This window comes from Ranitomeya variabilis, chromosome 6 (genome assembly GCF_051348905.1).
Source record: "Ranitomeya variabilis isolate aRanVar5 chromosome 6, aRanVar5.hap1, whole genome shotgun sequence".
In the NCBI taxonomy this organism is placed as follows: Eukaryota; Metazoa; Chordata; class Amphibia; order Anura; family Dendrobatidae; genus Ranitomeya; species Ranitomeya variabilis.
The window spans coordinates 137270157-137286052 of record NC_135237.1 but is presented as its reverse complement, the minus strand read 5'-3'; the positions used below and the strand labels follow the sequence as shown (position 1 = coordinate 137286052).

At 40.0% G+C, this 15896-nt stretch overlaps 1 protein-coding gene across 3 annotated transcripts in view; it reads right to left on the bottom strand.

Annotated features, from left to right (window-relative positions):
• The window catches only part of DNAJC13 (DnaJ heat shock protein family (Hsp40) member C13), a 217204-nt gene that overhangs the window by 8945 nt on the left and 192363 nt on the right, over window positions 1–15896 (bottom strand). For all 3 annotated transcript variants that reach the window (XM_077269034.1, XM_077269036.1, XM_077269037.1), the window contains 14 exons: window positions 15178–15291; window positions 14942–15058; window positions 10679–10856; window positions 9896–9987; window positions 9653–9752; window positions 9430–9504; window positions 9108–9220; window positions 8847–9016; window positions 7308–7350; window positions 5562–5735; window positions 4901–5080; window positions 4677–4817; window positions 3108–3251; window positions 2929–3028 (listed from right to left, as the gene is read on the bottom strand). In XM_077269034.1, the coding sequence (XP_077125149.1) occupies window positions 2929–3028; window positions 3108–3251; window positions 4677–4817; window positions 4901–5080; window positions 5562–5735; window positions 7308–7350; window positions 8847–9016; window positions 9108–9220; window positions 9430–9504; window positions 9653–9752; window positions 9896–9987; window positions 10679–10856; window positions 14942–15058; window positions 15178–15291 (1741 nt within the window). The remainder of the gene's footprint in view (window positions 1–2928; window positions 3029–3107; window positions 3252–4676; window positions 4818–4900; window positions 5081–5561; window positions 5736–7307; window positions 7351–8846; window positions 9017–9107; window positions 9221–9429; window positions 9505–9652; window positions 9753–9895; window positions 9988–10678; window positions 10857–14941; window positions 15059–15177; window positions 15292–15896) is intronic.

The window sequence follows — 15896 nt, the reverse complement described above, 5'->3', positions numbered from 1 at the left end:
TTCACCCACAGTAACCTGACGTCATGGATCCATTCTGAGGAAAGCTTCATCGGGGAAGAAATTCTTCATGGTAGAGATCTGCCTGGATTTGTATTGAGGAACTTTATAATTCTACAAAAGTTCTATGATCATGCACAGCCCATTTGTCTCCATTTATAGGGTTATTCCCAAAATCACAATGCGGGTCTTATAATAATGCACATTTATAGTTATTCATTTATGACAATATAACCCATGGTTAAATCTGTCCCATTTTGCACACATTGCCCGTTCTTAGGATGCACCTCAAGGCTCTATTTAACCCTTGAGTTGCCATTGCATCAGATTTGTTGTGGTTTCACAGCTCCTGGTCAAACATGTGCAGTCAGTACAAATGCTTTCAAATGGCTTCCAGCATAGCTCAGCTGTGCTATGGTTCCAATGACAAAGTATACTACATTTAGAATACACCTTATTCTTCTGTGCACTGTTTGGTCTCGTAAAGTATTCAAAAAAATGTAAAAATATTCAAAAAATTATGGGGTGCTCACAGTATATGCGCTCGGTGCTCAGGAGAAAAATAGTATAATATATAGATGAACTCCGGCACTCATTAAGACTCCAAAGAATAAAATTGATTTTTCAAGTCAAAAAAGGAATTTATTTCAGATTTATTTTAAAGTTCCAAAGGAAAAAATCAGAGTAAAATGGTAAACACAGACATCCAAAAAAATTTTTACGTTTCGGCTAGCATGCCTTTCTCAAGTCTGTTTTATATGATGTACTCTGTCCTAGAATAACTGGTCCCACTATTAATAGTTCCGACACAAAGTAATCCGGCAAAGGGCCTCCGGGCAGTGGGGAAAAGGCAGAATCCGGACGGCGGTGCAGGTCGGTGCTCGTGTGTGACAGGAACCCAGCGTGCGTATGGTAGAAGATATTCCTCTATTATATGCATCTACAAAGAAGCATCTGTCACATAAATGTGTCAGCATCCAGCATTAAACACAGCCCAGCTCCGGTTGTGTAAGCTCTGGTGTGCCTAGTTATTACAAACTCCATTGTGCCGGCAGAGTAAAGCAGAGCACAGGGCAATTCATCTCGGCTGCAAACCAGCTAACTGGAGCAATGATGCTAACACATGTATGCAGCTATGCTGATGTAGATGGCAGAAAAGTATATCTATTAGGTATAATTGCGTTCAAGAGCATACAGAAGAGCAGAATGTGTTCTTAAACTAGATTAAGTTGATGATGTGCCAAATAGCTGTGGTGAGTGCAACCGAGTACAGCACAGTATGGCAAGGCTGTGCTGGAAGCCTGTGCTATTATACACATTCATCAGTGAGCTAGTTTCCTGCATAGCTCTAAGCCATCAATTCAGAGAGATGGTGCTAGTGAAAAGCACAAAGCAGCAATGTGCTGCTGGGAACTGTGACAGAATAGGACCACCCATTCAGAGATGTGACGTTGGATGCATAGAGGGACAAGATCAAGATGAAAAAAGACACAGGTGCAAGAATCTTTCTTTGGGCTTAGGCTGTATATTATCGATAAATGTGCTTTGTGAACAATAGTAAGATTGTGGGAATAACCCTTATAAACATATAATCATGAAAAGTTCCCACATGAGTAAGGTGGTGATGAATGCCTACCTGTGGCATCCATTAACCAGCTGTTTATTGGATATGTCATAGGCTTTTACAAAAGATAAAATGAGCTTGCTTTCTAAATCCGGAATATGCTCATTCTGTTGCAGACATATTAATGTGTAGAACTAAAATCCAATGTTAATCCTCAGCACAGTCTGAATGTGAGAAGTGGATGTTGCTGCAGTAATGGCAGATTTGTGTTGAAATACTAGCCAGAAAAACTTCAAATGTTGGCATGTGTGGACTCCCATCGGTAAGCTTCCCATAGCTGATGCTATGCTATAAAGGGGTATTCTCAAGTTATCTCTCAGCTCAGAGTTATGCAGTCTCCTTACTCCCTGGTTTCTGACAGTGCGGGCTCTCCTCCTCGAGTTACAGTTATGTGAGTAGCAGAACTGTAATATTAGTGGAACTAAGGAACTAAAAGGCTCATCACAAGTTCTGCTTGATCACATTCAGCCATCAATGGTTGGTTCTTTAGTCTGCACTGTTATAACTATATCTTCATATAGAGATTACAGGGCATCTAGACACACACACAGCTCCAGACAGTGAGAGCCATGATTAACAGACCTGCTCTGAAAGCACGCTCGGCCAGAATCTGGGCAGGCTGTAGGTGCCGAGCTCCATGGAAACCAGCTGTACACAATGAAAGATAAAAGCTCATATTGCAAGATAATAGCAGCAGATAGAAAAAGCAAGTCAATAGCAAACTTGCTTATTTTCATTCTGTCTAAGGAATTAAAGCCATTTCATAACTTGAGAATACACCGTTAAAGGTTGGTAAGAGCGACAATTTCGTTTTTAAAAATATGTTAGTCTAAAACAAAAAATCCACAGTTTAACATTTTTATGGACAGAACCTAAATGAAGAAAACCATGCATATAAAAATAGGAAAGGGAGTAGCAGCCATGCAACATAGCTAAGGTGTAATCCTGTTCATTGTAGGAACATATTCCACTCGCTGGGAGTAATAGCCTGTGTCACAGCCATCTGTTATTTTCATCTGCACAGGTGGGTTTTTTTTGTTTGTTTTTTTCCTGAAAACAGCTTCTCACAGCAGATCAGTGTAATAGAGGAGGTCTTAAGTGAGGGATACCCCTCCAAGGTATCCATACCCCCCCATAGGGCACATAGAGATAAGGTACATTTTGAATGCAGCTTTGGTCTGCAGTACAGGCAATAAATCTGTGACAATACAAGTTGCCCTGTATTTACAAAGATAGTCGTCATTTCCTGTGAATAAAAACAATATATTATAAAGAAGCCGATTCCCCAGTGAGAGAGGACTGCTTACCAGTGAGGTATCCTGCGGTTTGTGATTCAGAAATGAACAAGTCATGTTTCTGATCTTTAAAGGCACTCCATACAGAGGATCGAGACAGAATTTCATTTACCTAGAAAATACAGAATCATTTTTATTTCTGACGAATATAGGCAGGTGCATGCATTACATTATTGTGGGAGAGTACTCACTTGTTCCCCATACTGTAGGCTACGAGTCATTGACTTCAATGCTTTAACTATCTGAGCCTTTGTGGCGGCAGGACTTTCTAGGTTCTCAAGGCCTTGTCCTTCAAGCAACCTTAGTAAATATGAAACTAGATCAGCTTTAAGTGCCTGGAAGACATAAATTATATTATATACTTATCAATTTTGACATGAGATTTTTTTTTGTATTTACATGGACAGAAAAAAAACACTAACCCCCAGCCTATAATCTACCAAATATAAAGGTTTGCTGCCTTTTAAATGCAACCTTTAGAAAGAACTCTGGACACATTTGCGGGAAGCAGTGATCAAAAATTCCCCCTTAAAGCTTAATTGTAAAGAGCTGCGGAATATGTTGGCACTATAGAAATAAAATGATTAAACCAACACTCCTCCTTGAGACTGAAAGGTGAAGATATATTTCTCCTCTATTGTCACCATACCTGGTGCCCTGCATTTGCCTTCCGCTACCTCCTCTGCTCAGATTGGCGTTCTTTTTTTCTCCCGCTTTCTAAATGACTGTCACACTGGCATAGGTAGTGCAATGGTAAGTCTAAAAGACTGCCTTGCCTATCCCACATTAGAGGAAAGAGAGGTGTGATTTCGACATAATGCGGGGGTCATCTTGGAAGAACGAAAAGCAGATCTGATCGGAGGAGGCAGTGGGAGGTAAGTGGATGGCACCTGGTGCTCATAGATGAGAAATGCAGTCACTTTTCAGTCCTAAGTTGAAGAGTCGCCTTGGGTTGTGTGCACACACTGAGTTTTTGCTGTGGTTTTTTCAGTGCAGATTTATCACAAAACTTGAAATATTTCCTGATGCCAGCAAAGTGAATGAGAATCCTGAAGCCTCATGCACACAATGCTTATTTTTGACTTGCAGATTTGGTGCAGATTTAAATCTGCTGTACGTCAATTCTTTCAGAGTTTTTGCTGCAGATTTCACTCATACTAATAAGTGGGGAAAAATCTGTGAAAAAAACAAGTAAAAAAAGCGAGTAAAAATGTGCATTTTTCCTGCCAAGAGATGCAGAAACGGTGCAGAAATGTGAGCACCAAATACTTAACGTGTGCAAACTGTTAAAGTTGTGCAAAGCTTTTCTGATGCAGAAAACATTTGGTGGAGGTGAGAGCTGCTAAAGGGGAATACAGAAGTCATTACATGCAAGGGTTCACTTTTTCTCCTTTCATTTTGCCCCCGAAAAGACTGTGCTAGAAGTTTAGTTAGATGGGGACTTTGATAACAGACCATATTTTACTAGTAAGCAGTGCAGCTCCAAAGTAAATTTGCATTATTTATGACACAAATGCATTTATCACACTTTTAAATTACGTACAATAGCGCTGAACACTAAAAAACAAGTGAACAAGTACTTTTAAGCAGTTAGCATCCCGTTCTGTTCTAGTCTGGTGTTAGAAAGTGGTTACATGTCTAGTGTTTATGAAGCAAAGGTTAGCAAGACTATGTAACAATGGCACACACACTATTAAAGAAATGTACAACTAAGGAGCTCATATAGTCACAACAAGCATCTATAACAGACGTGTTCTCACTTGTGCCACCAACTCCGTTTGCTCCTTCTGGAACATCCTATTGAGAGCCTCACAAGCTATTCCAATCATGTCCGACCGTTTCTTCATCCCACACATGAAGGGTCCAATTGTTTCCAATGAAGCCAATGCCCGGACACATAACTGAGATAACACAAAAGGGACGTTTAATTCCATGGAGGTCAAATGACAAGGAATGAAAACTCTCCTGTGCAGTCATACCGTACCTCATTATCCGTCATCGTGTGGAGGACCCGTATTGCACACTTTGGAATAGCGTTATTCTTGTGGTTCAATGCCTGGAGGATCTTCGGCAGGTGACCCAAAGGTGGGACTTGGTCCAATAACTGGGGCTGGGCATTGAACAGACAGACTGTTGCTGTCGTTACAGTTTCTAAGGTTTCACCCTATAGGAAAAAAAAAAATATTTAAAACTTGTACTTGTATTATTTAAAAAAAAAAAAAAAAAAAAAAGGTAAATCGGGAAATGACCTATTTGTTAAATCAAGTTCTGGCATTATATTACTGTGGGGGTGATGGGGCATCAATTCTGAATACAGTGGTGCTCATCCGTTACTTCCAAAATCTTGTCAGACTAACTAAGCACATCCTCAACTTTGCGGTTAATCAGCTTGGCAAGATTTTGGCGCTACGGACCCTGGCTGCAACATCAGCAGCTGACTGTGAAATGGGTAAAGAGGGATTTTGAGCTATTTTACGATCAACTTCTCATCTTTGAGGATTTAAACAATGGGAACACCACCAAAATGTAGAATTAATGCATTCCGTCACTCACCCTATGGCAGAAATGTAATGCCAACAAGCAGAATATAGGTTTATATGAAACATTTATATCTGAAACCGATATTCACGGCCCAGTAATCTTACATGGACATTATTTTTTTCCAGCAGTTCTGTAAATTTCTCCAGTAGAGCAACCAGAAACTCTCTCGGCTTCCGTAGAACCCAAGCAGGCTGAGCGATAAATATCCTTAGGAAAACGCCGCCGACTGATAATTCCCCTTGTGCCTCTCCAAATGCGATATTGAAATCATCAGGCAACTAGAGAAGACCAAAACCATTTTGGATTATTTTTAAAAAACACATAGTTGAAACCATAAATACAAAGCAAACAAAAATGCAAACATTTAAAGGGAATCTGTCAGCAGGTTATTGCCATTTAATCTGACAGCAGCATGAGGTATGGACAGAGAATCTGATTCCATTGATATATCAGTTTACTAGGTGCAGCAGTTGTGATAAAACACTGACTATCTGCTACAGATATAGCAGACCTCGGTTGTTGAGCTGTGTATAACCCCACCCCATTCCACAGCCTCCTGTATACATTGTATAGTGATAGAGAGCTGCTAATCCGTGCTGGGGACGGGTTAGACTAGGAGGCACAAGGTCAGTTGTCCTGTAGTGATAATCTCCTGTTGATAAAATACTGACTGTAGTGAAACAACATCACACAGCTCAGTATGTGCCGTTGCTCAAACCAGGTTCTCTGCCCTTACACTATGGTGCTCTGGGCTGTTGAGTCAGAGTCTGTGTCCATTCTGGCGGAGTTGGTATAAAATGGACCAACTCCAACTCATAACATATATAATAAATTGAGTGCAGTAGTACAATGCAGGATGTGCTGTAAAAATGTTCATAACAATTCGGGAAAGTTATGAAATGTCCTACAAATGGTCTGTTCCTGATTTAAAGATCTCAGCTTTTAGTTGAATGAATCTGTACATGCTCAGTAGTGAGGCAGTGCTGTGGAGATGAATCTGTGCTGTACTTTATGTACATGCTCAGTAGTGACCAGTGCTGTGGAGATGAATCTGTGCTGCACTTTATGTACAGTACATGCTCAATAGTGAGGCAGTGCTGTGGAGATGAATCTGTGCTGCACTTTATGTACATGCTCAATAGTGAGGCAGTGCTGTGGAGATGAATCTGTGCTGCACTTTATGTACATGCTCAGTAGTGAACAGTGCTGTGGAGATGAATCTGTGCTGCACTTTATGTACATGCTCAGTAGTGAGGCAGTGCTGTGGAGATGAATCTGTGCTGCACTTTATGTACATGCTCAGTAGTGACCAGTGCTGTGGAGATGAATCTGTGCTGCACTTTATGTACATGCTCAGTAGTGACCAGTGCTGTGGAGATGAATCTGTGCTGCACTTTATGTACATGCTCAGTAGTGAGGCAGTGCTGTGGAGATGAATCTGTGCTGCACTTTATGTACATGCTCAGTAGTGACCAGTGCTGTGGAGATGAATCTGTGCTGCACTTTATGTACATGCTCAGTAGTGAGGCAGTGCTGCGGAGTCGGAGTCAGGGAAATTGAGAAGTCGGAGGTTTGTCTTACACACTCCACAGCCCTGCTGGTGCTCTTTACATACATAGCAAAAAACTTGTTGACAGATTCCACTAAAAAAGTGCACACAAGTTTTTTGGAAAAAACACTACTGGAGTTTGTGATGCAATTTTTGAACTAATGTGAGGAATGGATTTCAAAAGGAACAGTAGAAAGAAAGCTTCATATTTCTGATTTACATTTAGCATGAAGCAATTTACCTGACAATACCTTTGTCAGTTTAAAAACAAAACATTAAAAAAAAAACAAAAAAAACTTACCCTCCAATTTGCATCAGGGTTTTCTACCTGCTGCCTAAAGTGCCTACGAGTTAAAAAGCATATTAGTATATGTCCATACCAATACAAAAAGAGTAGATCAGATTGAACAATTACTGCAAGAGACAACAACTGGGACTACATCATGTAGATATCCTCTAGTATACATGTAATTCATATTGATCATACATATATACATTCTGCCCACTAGATTGCTCACAGAGTAAAATATGGAGCTTTGCAGCTGTGTAACCCCAGTATCTTGCACATTGGCGGAGGAGTCATAGCTTAGTCATGATATATGCTTACTTTAGGAATCACAAGGGGTGTCACAAAGAGTAACTCAGATAAAATTTGTTGCTTAGAAAGAATACTTTGTACATACTATATTCCGATATAAGATGCAAGACTGTATGAATAAAAACCTTTTGTTAATACATAGTATCACCTATGATTTATAACAGCCTACACTCACTTACTGTACACGGTCAAGTGTAAAACCCATACACCCCAGGACGCAAGTCACCAGAGCGGAGCCAGCAAGGAATGCTTGAAGACTGACAGTCCTCCTCAGCGACCTGGGGCTGCCCATTAGGGTGGTTCCTGCTGAGTAGCAGTTTAGTAAAGAGTGCAGCAGCGCTACGTTAGTGCAAAGAGCAAGATCTCGTGAGATATCACTTCTTCATGGGAGAGGGGTCACAAGGGTTGTGGCATACAGCTCTACATGCCAGGATCCTACAATCTGAAAGTTTCGAAAAGACTTTTACAAGAAAGTCAGGTCATTTTGGGGACGTTCGAGACCCTTCTTACTGCTTTTGCTAATGGGTGATATTTAGAAAAAAATCAGCAATCTGGGGTTGCCCACTCTTATTAAAGCACCACTGCAGTGTTGTTGATTTTTAATTTTACCGATGGAGTGGTGCTTCAAATCCCCTGCCCCTACTCATACTCACCTTCCGGCACCTTCCCCTTCTATCACTGCCGCTCTGGTTGGTCTCTGGCAGTTTGTGACCTGCTGGTTGCTCCAGTGTTTGCTGGAGCGAGCCGGAAGGTCACACTTTAATGTAAGTCTATGGGAGCCTTGTTCTGGCTTTCATAGACTTGCATTGAGAGGTTGACGCAACTTCTGACTCCTGGTCAGTCAGAAGCTACTGACACAAGTTGGCACAGAGGGACCGGAGTGGCACCGAAACATGAATATATGACAGGGGGCAGGGGACTTCGGTTCAAAAAATGATGGAGTGATGCTTTACATAAAAATTGCAGTCCCAGATTGGTGATAAGTGCTTCTCGAGCCCTGAAGCCTGTGGAATTATGAATGCAGCTCTGGATTATAATGCCTGAATGTAACTCCATACAAGATAAATAAAGCAATGTGTCTACAAAAAGACTACTTTTTATGCAGATAGATTCCTTATGCACGCCGTAAAATTCCGTTTACAAATGAACCTGCACGTCAGTGGTCAGTATGGTGAAAAGATAATGTGGAGGAGGTATTACAGTCATAAGTGCTGTACAAATAGGTTTCATGTTTCCACTTACTCTAACATCATTTCACGGACTGTGGTGGACACTTTTTCCCTGGAGTTATCGTTCCAAATTAATTCTGGATTTTCATGGGTTCCTTCAAATATATGGACAGCGGCTTCAGCATTGTCCCTCATTGCATCCATGAATACCCCTGGTAAGAACTTAATCAATGCAATTCTGACCTATAATATAAGGAAACATTTGCATTAGCTATACCTTAAAAAAAAATTCTGTTTAATTATCTGAGAAAACATATTGAGAAGACTAACCCACCTTAGGGCCAACAAGTTTGTCCGTTGTCATTTTGGCAAACAGCTCGGCGGTTTGTGATCGGACTTGGGGGTGAGTGGAGTTGCAAAACATATCCAATAAGTAAATTAAAGCTCCTGGAAAAAAGAAAAAAGCTAAAATTTAACTGGAGGCTGCACATATACAGTATATACATAACTGGCAGATGAACAGTGTGAACTTATACAACTTCTATGATCTGGGCAGTGAGACTGAGTGGGCCTATGTGTACCACCCAAGCCACTGGCAGAGGAGCACAGTCAGAGTACTGTACATGGCCATCAATAAAACAGCACCTTCCACATACCTTTGGCCATGGCCTCCTTTACGATTTTTGTATTAGATGTTAGAGCATATAAGGTTGCAAGAACAAGCTGCCGACCTGAAGATAGAACACAAGTCAGATCGCTTTAAAGATGTGTAGTTCAGCTTCACTTTCTATAAAAAGCCCAATATAACTGCCTTATAATCCAATGACCATGGGTTGTATGTATTAAATGTACGTAGCATTAAAAGAAAAAAAAACTTACTTGTTGGCAATGAATGCAATAGTGATAATAAGCTGGAGAGGACCATGGATTCGGCAATGTTATTAACACATTCCTGATTACTTGTGACTATGTTGACTACCTGTTAAGTAAAATAGACAGCAAAAAATACATTAAAAAATTGAAAAAAAGAAAACCATTATCACTTAAAGATTATGTTCAAAACCCGTTCTACAACATTTTCATGAAACTGTGGTACATTTATGCAAGACCGCAACGGCTTACCTCCAATGCAAGCTGCTGAACTTTTCCAGCTCCATGGACTCGCAACAATGAAAAAATCAATTTGAAATGTCCAATACATTCAGTCTCTGACCCTGATGTAAAATAAAACAACAAAAAAGGCCACATTATTCACTAGACCCACATGATTCAGGTACCCTCTACTTTAAAAAAAGAAAAAAAGGGTCATATGAACACTACATGTGGATCATGCCAAAATATAAATCACTAATGCCATTTATATACATTATTAAGGAATAATTATACAAAAAACCTCTGTATTTAACAATAGCAACCCAAAACAATATGGACTCCTGGCTGGCTCTGCTTATAGGATATCCTGGAGAGGAACAGGCTGAGGTAGTTAACAAATGTGAGGCAATAAATAAAGCGGTGTCAAAGAACGGGTGGTCATGTGACAAAGTATACAATTCAAATGCTTCTGTCTACATTCTGACTAGAAGTGTGGGGCCTCGCTAAAAACAAATGAATTGAGCAAGTCCAGCTAGTCGGTATGTGACCACATGTATGCACTTACTGGCAACATTAGGGAAACCGGACAGTGTTGGGAAGTCAGAAGAGTGACTGCAGACTTATCACAAGACCAGACCACCCACCCCATTGAAAGTCCTTCGCTGCTCCGTACTACAACATCGTGGTTATGAGGGCCAAAAGTACTGCACTATACAAGCTATATCAGTGCAATCTTCCATGGGAAAGCAATGATAGACAGTTGCATTCATTGTTAGTTATTGATGGTAAAAAAAAACAAAAAAAAACTATTACCAGGGTTGTGCTTGATTACATTCCTTAAAGCTTCCAGGGCCATTTCAACCTTTTGTAATCTTTCTCCATGCTGTTCAGACTCCACTTTTCCAGTCTGGGTCATGGCCATGAGTGTATGAAGGTACTGGGCTTGTGATCCAATATAATCGAGCAGACTAGCAGCAAAGGCTTTTGGTGCCTATGCAAGAAATAGAACAATGGCAAAAATGATAGAATCAAATCCCAAATTCAAGCAAGTATGACCTTAACGTCGTCAAGAATAGGAATATTTCATGGGTGATTTTTTTTCTAAGATAGGAAACCATCTGTATATATTCTATTATCGGGCAAGGAACAAAAATATGCAGTCCAAAAATAATTATATATATATACACTAGCTGAAGAGCCCGGCGTTACTTGGGCATAGTAAATATCTGTGGTTAGTTATAGCACCTCACTTCTCTTATTTTCCCATCACGCCTCTCATTCCCCCCTAACACTTGTCATTTCGACCTCACATCTGTCATTTTCCGATCAATCCACTATTTTCCCTCACTCCTCATTTTGCACTCACACCTTTTCATTTTCACCTCACACCCCTCATTTTCACCTCACACCTCATTTCCCCCTCAGTATATACATGTTTGTCATCTCCCTTATATATAGTATACACCTGTATGTCATCTCCTGTATATAGTATATACCTGTATGTCATCTCCCCTGTAAATAGTATATACCTGCTGTATGTCATCTCCTCCTGTATATTGTATATACCTACACTCACCGGCCACTTTATTAGGTACACCATGCTAGTAACGGGTTGGACCCCTTTTGCCTTCAGAACTGCCTCAATTCTTCGTGGCATAGATTCAACAAGGTGCTGGAAGCATTCCTCAGAGATTTTGGTCCATATTGACATGATGGCATCACACAGTTGCCGCAGATTTGTCGGCTGCACATCCCAACGATGCTCCATACAAGGCAGGATGGATCCATGCTTTCATGTTGTTTACGCCAAATTCTGACCCTACCATCCGAATGTCGCAGCAGAAATCGAGACTCATCAGACCAAGCAACGTTTTTCCAATCTTCTACTGTCCAATTTCGATGAGCTTGTACAAATTGTAGCCTCAGTTTCCTGTTCTTAGCTGAAAGGAGTGGTACCCGGTGTGGTCTTCTGCTGCTGTAGCCCATCTGCCTCAAAGTTCGACGCACTGTGCGTTCAGAGATGCTCTTAGGCCTACCTTGGTTGTAACGGGTGGCGATTTGAGTCACTGTTGCCTTTCTATCAGCTCGAACCAGTCTGCCCATTCTCCTCTGACCTCTGGCATCAACAAGGCATTTCCGCCCACAGAACTGCCGCTAAATGGATTTTTTTTCTTTTTCGGACCATTCTCTGTAAACCCTAGAGATGGTTGTGCGTGAAAATCCCAGTAGATCAGCAGTTTCTGAAATACTCAGACCAGCCCTTCTGGCACCAACAACCATGCCACGTTCAAAGGCACTCAAATCACCTTTCTTCCCCATACTGATGCTCGGTTTGAACTGCAGGAGATTGTCTTGACCATGTCTACATGCTTAAATGCACTGAGTTGCCGCCATGTGATTGGCTGATTAGAAATTAAGTGTTAACAAGAAGTTGGACAGGTGTACCTAATAAAGTGGCCAGTGAGTGTATGTGTCATCTCCTCCTGTATATAGTATATACCTGTATGTCATCTCTTCTGTATATACCTGTATGTCACCTCCTCCTGTATATAGTATATACGTGTGTCATCTCCTCCTGTATATAGTAGGTACCTGTATGTCATCTCCTCCTGTATATAGTATATACCTGTGTGTCATCTGCTCCTGTATATAGTATATATGTGTGTCATCTCCTCCTGTATATAGTATATACGTGTGTCATCTCCCCTGTATATAGTATATACCTGTGTATCATCTCCTCCTGTATATAGTATATACCTGTGTGTCATCTCCTCCTGTATATAGCATATATCTGTGTGTCATCTCCCCTGTATATAGTATATACCTGTGTGTCATCTCCCCTGTATATAGTATGTACCTGTATGTCATCTCCCCTGTATATGGTATATACCAGTGTGTCATCTCCTGTATATAGTATATACCTGTGTGTCATCTCCCCTGTATATAGTATATATGTGCGTGTCATCTCCTCCTGTATATAGTATATACGTGTGTCATCTCCCCTGTATATAGTATATACCTGTGTGTCATCTCTCCTGTATATAGTATGTACCTGTATGTCATCTCCCCCTGTATATAGTATATATCTGTGTGTCATCTCCTCCTGTATATAGTATATACCTGTGTGTCATCTCTCCTGTATATAGTATGTACCTGTATGTCATCTCCCCCTGTATATAGTATATATCTGTGTGTCATCTGCCCCTGTATATAGTATATATCTGTGTGTCATCTCCTCCTGTATATAGTATGTACCTGTATGTCATCTCCTCCTGTATAAAGTATATATCTGTGTGTCATCTCCTCCTGTATATAGTATGTACCGGTGTGTCATCTCCCCTGTATATAGTATGTACCTGTGTGTCATCTCTCCTGTATAGTATATATCTGTGTGTCATCTCTCCTGTATATAGTATATATCTGTGTGTCATCTCCCCTGTAAATAGTATATATGTGCGTGTCATCTCCTCCTGTATATAGTATATACCTGTGTGTCATCTCACCTATATATAGTATATATCTGTGTGTCATCTCCTCCTGTATATAGTATATACCTGTATGTCATCTCCTCCTATACATAGCATATACCTGTATGTCATCTCCTCCTGTATATACTATATACCTGTAGGTAATCTCCTCCTGTATATATTATATACCTGTATGTCATCTCCTGCTGTATGTAGTATGTACCTGTATGTCATCTCCTCCTCTATATAGTATATACCTGTGTGTCATCTCCCCTGTAAATAGTATATACCTGTGTGTCATCTCCTCCTGTATATAGTATATATCTGTGTGTTATCTCCTGTATTAGACCTTGTTCACAAGTTATTTGGTCAGTATTTTTACCTCAGTATTTGTAAGCTAAATTGGCAGCCTGATAAATCCCCAGCCTACAGGAAGCCCTCCCCCCTGGCAGTATATATTAGCTCACACATACACATAATAGACAGGTCATGTGACTGACAGCTGCCGTATTTCCTATATGGTACAGTTGTTGCTCTTGTAGTTTGTCTGCTTATTAATCAGATTTTTATTTTTGAAGGATAATACCAGACTTGTGTGTGTTTTAGGGCGAGTTTCATGTGTTAAGTTGCGTGTGGCGACATGCATGTAGCGACTTTTGTGAGATGAGTTTTGAGCGGCGACTTTTGTGTTTCGACTTTTATGTGGCGAGGTTGGTGTATGTGTGGTGAAATGTGTGCTGAGGGTGGTATATGTGTTCAAGCACGTGGTAGTGTGTGGTGCATCTTGTGTGTGTGTTCATATCCCCGTGTGTGGTGAGTATCCCATGTCGGGGCCCCACCTTAGCAACTGTACGGTATATACTCTTTGGCGCCATCGCTCTCACTCTTTAAGTCCCCCTTGTTCACATCTGGCAGCTGTTAATTTGCCTCCAACGCTCTTCCTTTCACTTTTTCCCCATTATGTAGGTAGGGGCAAAATTGTTTGGTGAACTGGAACGCGCGGGGTTAAAATTTCACCTCACAACATAGCCTATGACGTTCTCGGGGTCCAGACGTGTGACTGTGCAAAATTTTGTGGCTGTAGCTGCGACGGTGCAGATGCCAATCCCGGACATACACACACACACATTCAGCTTTATATATTAGATGATATATATATATATATATATATATATATATATATATATATATATATATATATATATATATAGATAGATAGATAGATAGATATATAGATAGATATATAGATAGATATAGAGAGATATATATACGTGGATATATATATAGATATATATATATATATACATACTTGTACATATACATACACACACGTATATATATATATATATATATATATATATATATATATATATATATATATATATATATATATATATATATATATATATATATATATATATATTTTTATCTCAGATGACACTTTCTTCACTGGCTTCACTTACAACACAGTCATGACAGCTATGCCGGATACATCATTGAATAGATGAAGGGTTTCAATATAGTTTCTTTTTTTGATGCATTGCATATTGCACAATACCAGAGACCTTCTGTTCCTTTTTTCATTTATAGATCACCAGTGAAGCCTCACCTCAAGCTGGAACGTGGGCTGTTCATTGTACACCCGGACAAAAATCTCTCCCACAATCAGCTCTTTGGAGTGATCACTGAACACAAAATCAGCCCCGTAAGTTTTATCACATTCTCCCTGGAAAAGAAAAATTATAAATCTTATTATGTTTCCTGTAACACTGCACATAATACATATGAATGGATCTTCCTCATTGACTGCCAGAGAGGAAATAATCTATATCCTTTATTTCTTACTCGTCTTGTCATGCTTTCCTGCTCAGATTCCAGAAATTCTAAGAGTTCTGCTCGGGTACCATTGTTCCATATCAGGTAGGGGCTTTCCGTGTTACAGTTCAGCATTTTCAGGGTCTGAGGAGTAAAAAAGAAGAAATCTAGTAATGATTACACATCACAGCCAATAGTAAACGCAGGGATTGTGTACACCTTCCAGTAAAGCTTTGTCTTTGAAAGTGATCAATATGGAATTCTGAAGGGAAGGATCACAATTCTACCAACTAAAACATTTTTTTTGATTAGTTCAGCTTTAGAATATGTTGTGATAGCTATTTCTTAAAATTAATGGAAACCTGTAAATCACATACTATAGAAACAAACCAGTGTTAAACTGTAACCGTTTTAATTTTTATTTCATAAATCAATAGTACACACGAAAATAAGAAACTTTGCAATATATCTTATTCCTTCTCTGTCAGTATCATTCATTCTCAAAAATCAAGGGTAAAATTAGTCTTCAGTGCAGACAGATTTTTAGACTTCTGAGACAGGAGAAGACAGCTAGCGCTGATAAGATTTGATGTGGAGGGGAAGGTGGAAGCACTGGGCCTCCTGCTCCTCTTCCTCTACATAAAATATCATTAACACCAATTGTCCCCTCCTATCTCAGTAATGTAAAAATCTGGCTTTACGAGTACAGATTTACATGGAATTGAGAATTTTGAAAATGGAAGATCAGC